Source organism: Cucurbita pepo, chromosome LG01 (genome assembly GCF_002806865.2).
Source record: "Cucurbita pepo subsp. pepo cultivar mu-cu-16 chromosome LG01, ASM280686v2, whole genome shotgun sequence".
In the NCBI taxonomy this organism is placed as follows: Eukaryota; Viridiplantae; Streptophyta; class Magnoliopsida; order Cucurbitales; family Cucurbitaceae; genus Cucurbita; species Cucurbita pepo.
The window spans coordinates 6808318-6815528 of NC_036638.1; the positions used below are offsets into that span (position 1 = coordinate 6808318).

The window sequence follows — 7211 nt, forward strand, 5'->3', positions numbered from 1 at the left end:
TGTGGAACATAGACCGGAACGCGTTTTCATGAAACGATTTAAATGCTTGTAAAAAGTGAAACAAACTAATTCAGACATTTCATCTTCACTTGACACAAAAAACCAAAAAAAAAAAAAAACACAAAAACACAAAAACAAAAACACATATGATTAGAAGGTTGTTATGGGTATTGGATTATTGTTCACCAAGTGAAGCTGATGGACTGAAAATGGAGATTTGGAGCCAAACCAGAGCCGCAAATGGCTGCAACTTCTTGCCTCATCTTCTTGGGGCCTGATGCAAGAACTCCCACGTTTTCCCCTTTGCGTTCTAGTAAAATTCCTACAAATAACACAAGAAATTTTAGACACGAACATGACTCTCCATAATGGTATGATATTGTCCACTTTGAGCATAAGCTCTCAAACCAATGGGGAGAGTATTCCTTGATTATAAACCCATGACCATTCCCTAAATTAGCCAATGTGGGACTTATCTTTTCATCCAACACCCCCCTCAAACAAAATACGTTTCTCCTTAATCGAGGCTAGACTCCTTCTCTTTTGGAGTCTTAGTCATTTTTTGACTATGCCTTCGAGGAGGCTTGACTCCTTTTCTTTTGAAGTCCTTTGTTCGACATTTGAGGATTTACCAATCTATTGACACGACTAAGTTTAGGGCATGACTCGATACCATGTTATACAAACACGACTCTCCACAATAGTATGATATTGTCCACTTGGAGCATAAACTCTCGTAGCTTTGCTTTGAGCTTCCCAAAACGTCTCAATCGAATGGAGAGAGTATTCCTTTATTATAAACCCATCATCGTTTTCTAAATTAGGGTACGGTGAGACTTTTCTTTTAATCCAACAAATAGTTGTTTGAAAATTTTGATGGAAGCCTTACTTGGAAGGTTGGGCCTTTCCCCATAATAAACATGAACAGATTGTGCAAGAGCTTCAAATGGAACGCTCTCCAATTCCATCTCGCCAACGTTGTCAAATCCCATTGCCGATGGAGACGCATTCGGCGTAGTCCCTTCGACGTTCTGAATCTGCCGGCCTTCCTTCGCTAGTTTCCTCTTGTTCCAAATCACCGCCGCAGTCGCCGCTATGACAATGCATAAACACAGCCCCAACATGTGTAAAAACGACCTCAAACTCAAATTGAACACATCGTTTGAATTCCCATCAATTGGGTATATGTAATATCTTGTCACAATCCCCATTAGAGCCAAGAAAATCCCGAATGATGAACAGATAATCCCCGCTAGCCATAGCCATCCATTGGGCCCTAAAATCGCCGTCGCAGGGGAATCCCCTTCATGGGGTTTAAAAATCACCGTTCTGAATTGTGGGTTTTCGTCTTTAGGGGATTTGTCTCTCGTCACATAGGCCTCGATTTGGAAATTCTCCAGAGTGTTGGCGCCAGAGAGTGGGAGGAGGAGGTGGAGGAAGGTCAACTCGGAGGAGTTTTTGAAGGCGGAGATAAGGAGGAGTTTGGGGATTTGTTGATGGGAATTGGAGTTATGAATGAGGTGTCTGATTATGGAAATGAAAGGGGTTATGCCACTGCCGCCGCTGATCATAATAAGAGAGTCGAATTGGAGGAAGGAAGTGGAAACAGGGCCATAGGGGCCTTCGAGGGAGACTTGGAGGTGGTTATCAATGGCGGATGGCGAAGAAAGCGTCTGGTAAAGCTTGGTGGACCATGTTCCCTCGCATTTGATGACGACGGAGAGTGTCTCTGGTTCTAAGTCAGCGTGGGATGTGACGGTAAACGGGTGCCATTGGAGCTTCGAGATGCAGGGGATGTTCAGGAACAGAGTGCTCGTAGGGGTGTACTTCAATCCTGACAAAACAAAACAAGAAAATGGTGAGAACCCATGTGGGTTTTGGTGGTAAAAGAAGGGGAAAATGGAGGATTTGATGAACCTGGGTGTTTGGAGAAGTTGAGCTCGAGTGTGTTGCAGGGGAGGAGGCGAGCAGAGAGGAGGCGAACACGGCGGCGGGACTGGAGGAAGCGGAGGTAGCGGTCGAGGAGGAAGAGGTAGAAACCAGGGAGCATAATGCAGGCGTAGGAGATGCCGACATGGAAGATGAAGAAGACGATGAAGAGAATGTAGAGATGGTGAGTGTAGAGGAAGAGCTCAAAGAACTTCCTTCGGACGCTAGGGAATGTTGTTGCCCATATTATGAGTCCACACACTAATGATACCTCTCCTGCTACGTTTGATACATCTGTTTTAGCCCATTCAAGCATCTGCCAAAACAAAAAGAGTACCCGCTCAATGTCCACTTTGACTCGTTACGTATAGTCGTTATTATTACGGTTTCAAAAACGTCTATTAGGAACAGGTTTCCACACCCGATAAGGAATGTTTTGTTCCCCTCCCCAGTGGAATCTCACAATCCACTCCCCTTAGAGGACCAGCGTCCTCATTAGCACACGGCCCGATGTCTTGCTCTTATACCATTTGCAACCGTTGTACGCTTTGGTTGTTACGTATAGCCGTTAGTCACATGATTAGGAGAGGTTTCCACACCCTCATAAGAAATGTTTAGTTCTCCTCTTCAATCAAGGTGGGATATCACATGTTATAATGAATACTCACTTGAGAAAGATCATGAGTAGCAGCCCAATAGACAACGAAGCCGATTCCATGAGCGGAGAAGAACGCCATCGTCATATGACCGAGCCATATATGATACTTAATGCTACTCTCCGACGTGAGGCCAAGCAACGGCAGTAACGACGACCCGCGTGCCACCGGAAAGAACAAAAACACCAAACAAATATTCCCAACAACTCCAAGCCAATACGCTGCAGTTCCCAATCTACTTTCCCACCTGCCATCAACATCAAAGTTCTCAGTTGATTAATTACTTAGAACTTCAACTATTGCATATCGTTGTTCTTACTCATTCTCGTTGTGGTAGCTATTGTTTAAATATGTAGCAAATGACCAAACTAGAAGTGCCACAAACATAGCCAGCAACGCAAGTTCTGTCCACGACACAATCCCGAGTGGCCCTTTCACGAACCCGGGTCTCTTCCACATCGCCAAACCATTATCATTTCCTCTATTCCAATCGAGATCAAAACAAAACTCATTTAAATAAGAACATTACAAAACAACCTCTATATAACACAACTATTTACCTAATTTTCACGTTTTGTTCTTTGCATCTTCGTTCAATATGAACATAAACACATCCCAAAACAGCAATGAACAAAATGGGGAACGTATACATCAAAAGAGAAGTTCCTGCGCCAAAACAAAACACCCGTGTAAAAACTTTGCATCAAACTTAAAAATTACACAAAAAAAAAAAAAAAAAAACAATACCCTCGGATCCAAAATNCATCTTCGTTCAATATGAACATAAACACATCCCAAAACAGCAATGAACAAAATGGGGAACGTATACATCAAAAGAGAAGTTCCTGCGCCAAAACAAAACACCCGTGTAAAAACTTTGCATCAAACTTAAAAATTAAAAAAAAAAAAAAAAAAAAAACAATACCCTCGGATCCAAAATAGGACGAATGACGACTCTTGTCTTGAATTTTGGGGAGCCATCGATGTCTATAAGTATTAGTGGGCATCATGAACCAAATAAAAAGCCACCCCACAAACAAGATGAACACCAAAACCCTAATGGCTAAGCTCAAAACTCTCATGGTGTTTTCTTTCAATCAAAGTAATATAGAAATTTGAGTGAAAGGAATGATATTTATAGGGAGAGAATGTTGGGATTGCTTAATTATATTATCAAGGGAATGAAGGGAAGTTTATAAGCGTGGTTCATGGCAGTGGATGAGGGCATTTTTATGATAATATAAGGTGTTGTCCAATGAGATGTTGCCACGTAGGATTTGAGGTAGGGATTAAGTTGACTTTGTGTGGAGAGGTCAGCGATTGGATGAGTGAGATTCGATCACACAGCAAGAATCATGCAGGAGATTTTACGTAAAAGATTTAAAATTCAAGTGAAAGAGATTGAATGCTTGTATAGATTTGATGAATGATTTTATATATTTAATATTGTTTAGGAGAATTATTACACCATTTTTTTTTAATTATTTAATTAATGGATTGCTCGTATTTGATCGTCATAAAATTTATATTTTTTAAATTCGAAACATAAATTATTAGATAAATCGAAAACATTTTAGAAATCTAAATATTTAATTTTTAAAATTTAAAATATTTAATACAAAGAGACAACGAAGACTTTTTAAGTTTTTAAGAAAGGATGGTTTGGTCGGTTGGGATTGAAACAACGTTAATTAGTGTGTCTAATTGATGTGATTAATTAGCTAAAAAAATGCAAGATTATGGAGTGATTAAGAAGGCCACGTGGGGTTTGATGTGTGGTTAGTGGATTTAGTGTGCCTTCCACGTGCACAAACCGACACTTGGCCGTGCCTAATCACTCTTACACGTGGAAATATTTTTTTCAATTATTTTTTTAAATTCTCCTATAAAAAAAAAAATTATTCAATTCGATTATTTCCCATCCTAATTTAATGGTAGTTATAAAACGTTTATGCTAGACCTTAAAATTTAGTATTTTAAGTCTAAATTTTTTATATCGACCAGGTAGGGTACAATCTTCTCCGATCGTGATTCACCCTTTTTCGAAACTTTTTAATTTGGAATATATTCAATATCTCGAGTTGCGAGAGGAGATGAGTATCAAAATTAAAGATTCTTTCTTACCCATACGTATCTAAATTCCCAAGTCAATGGGAGAATTAAGATAACATCTTACAAGTTGAAGAACAAAAGTGATCATGAAGGTTCCGTCACATATTTGAATTAAACACACAAATATATGACTCGTGAATTACCCATTTACGAAAAGTCGGAGTACTTAGAGCGAGGTGAAGACTAATACTGTATTAGGTATTGGAATGATCGAGATCTTCTTCTTCTTCAAATTATTTAAAGGATAGCGTCTAGTATGAAAGAAAAGAACTTGTAAGTTAGCCTCCACGACTTGCCTACATTTGAAACTAGTGGTGATCAAACCAACCGAGAAAGTTGCACACTAGCCATGTAGACAAGTCATTTTTGGCTATCACACAGTGTTCTTATCTGTTCATACTATACCTCTCTTTCATTTTACTTCTTCGATATTTTGAACCTCCTCACAAAAGTTTCGAGCGTTCTTGAGAAAATATTAGAAGAAAAAACCGAACATGAAAGATAGAAGTCTATCAAATTAGCCAAAGACAACTGCCTATAAAATGTATAACTAAGAGTTTCTCGAACGAGAAACCTTTCGTTATATGCTTTCACGATAGGCAAGTCATCTTTGACTCACTAAACAAACTTTCATATCTTCATGTTCGATCTATCTTCCTTCTTCAATTCACAATTCTGAACACTGGGACTCGGGACTCCAGGGGCTTTTATATACAAATTTCAACCAAATGGGATATGAAAAGTAATTGGAATATATTCGCTTAAGTTGCTTTATAAGTTGACTAAAATGATATACAAATTCCGTTAAAGTCAACTGTTAATGGTATAATATTAATATTAAGCAACCAAGTAAATTAGGATGTTTATGCACGACAACAACACGTTTAAATTAAGTAGAGTAAATTGTTTTGAATAAAATCTTAATTTTTCATTACTCTATCGCTTCTCGTTGACTTAAAAGAATATATTAATTGGAACTGACTCAACGTGTCAAGATAAACCTCGATCAAAATTAGTTCGATAAAGAGTTAACTTAAAAGAAGAGATGAATTGAAACCGACTTTAAACATATCTAGAAGCGAATAGAATTATGAAGTGTTACTTTACCCATGCCACGATGCAGCTTTAAGAATATAAGGTAAATTCCTTTCATGGCTTCCCATCCCATTTGCTTTGCTTTTTATAGCTATCAAACTCAATAGTATCAAATGCATTATTTAAGCGCTCTAAACTCACTATTAATATATATTGTCTGTCTTAATTCAATACGTATCGTCTGTCAGCTTCACGATTTTAAACGCGTCTACTAGAGAGAGTTTTCCTCACTCTTATAGATAAAAATGACTTGCCTACGATTTCGATGAGCAAAAGATAGCGTTTTATAATTTAGAATTTATGAGCATCATAATAACGAGGCAGTGAGTTGGCTAATCTAACAAGCTCTTCTTATCATTTGCACATATTCTTTCTGGATAATATTGGGTTGATGGTAACGTTATTATCTTCTATGCTATGCGTTCTCAAGTGGTACTATTACAAAAATTTACGGTAACCATAACCATTTGGTCTAATATGACAATTTATTTTTATTTGCCTGATATATTTTCTTTTCGAATAATTTAAAAAAAATAATAGTTTTCTAAAAGAAATAGTTGTATATATTTTTATATGTGGTTTTACTATGCGATTAAATATTATATATTTTGTTAATCAAAGTATATTTTTTGAAAATTTTAGATATATATATCAAGATAAATAAAAAATATTATTTATTTCGAATATGTTAATTAAAATTTAAATCTTATAAATATATCCGTCTAAGTCTTGAACTTTCCTGAATTAATAGATTTTTTTTTTCTGTCGTTTCATATTTTTCTATTTTTTTATTAATTTTAAAAGAATTATGTGATAAGCTATTTTGTCGTTTTGTGGGATTTTGGTAGTTTATCTGACTTTAAAGTGAGATTTTGTAATAAAATAATAATATATAATTTTATTTTAATTACCACAAACTTTTAACCATTTTTTTAAATCTTAATGTTATCATATTATCGCCTTATTTATATAATACAAAGTAAAAAATTGTTTTAGTAATAAATTTATTGAAGGGAGATGTTAATATTTTGAAATTTTAATTTATAATATTATCCTACATAAAAGATGTCTCGACGTATGGCTAGTTTCATCGGAAAGTTCTTCTATTTTTTAAGTCACGAGCAGAATAATTAGAAAAAATGAAATGCTACTGTTCGTTGTTCTGATGATTCATGATAATTCGACAGATCACACTTGTTGGCTTTTTGGCCTTGATCTCACTTTAATTAATTTCAATCAATTAATTGATGTTTTGATGATAACAAACCTACTTTTTAATTATTAATTATTTTCAGTATTTTGAACTGTCCACAGTATAAGGTCGGGAATAACAATTTCAACGACTTTTCAATCACTCAAATCAGAGCTAAAACGAAGAAATTACAGTCGAGACAACATACCCGACGTGATGATGTGGCA

General features: G+C 36.3%; 1 protein-coding gene across 1 annotated transcript; it reads right to left on the reverse strand.

Annotated features, from left to right (window-relative positions):
• LOC111806537 (ferric reduction oxidase 2-like) lies at positions 1 to 3706 on the reverse strand. Its single transcript, XM_023691899.1, has 8 exons — positions 3511 to 3706; positions 3352 to 3430; positions 3146 to 3172; positions 2905 to 3066; positions 2598 to 2832; positions 1918 to 2245; positions 890 to 1834; positions 1 to 322 (listed from the first exon to the last, which is right to left on the reverse strand). The coding sequence occupies exons 1-8, from the start codon at positions 3665 to 3667 to the stop codon at positions 183 to 185; spliced, it is 2073 nt and encodes a 690-aa protein (XP_023547667.1). The 5' UTR covers positions 3668 to 3706; the 3' UTR covers positions 1 to 182.
• Between the last annotated feature and the right edge of the window lie 3505 nt (positions 3707 to 7211).

What these genes read in the sequence shown, in the direction of transcription:
- LOC111806537 (XM_023691899.1), bottom strand. Translation starts at nt 3,667, where the DNA reads ATGAGAGTTTTGAGCTTAGCCATTAGGGTTTTGGTGTTCATCTTGTTT. An exon ending in CAACTTCTCCAAACACCCAG is followed by an intron (nt 1,835 to 1,917) that starts GTTCATCAAATC and finishes TTGTTTTGTCAG; the next exon opens with GATTGAAGTACACCCCTACG. An exon ending in GGAAAGGCCCAACCTTCCAA is followed by an intron (nt 323 to 889) that starts GTAAGGCTTCCA and finishes TGTTATTTGTAG; the next exon opens with GAATTTTACTAGAACGCAAA.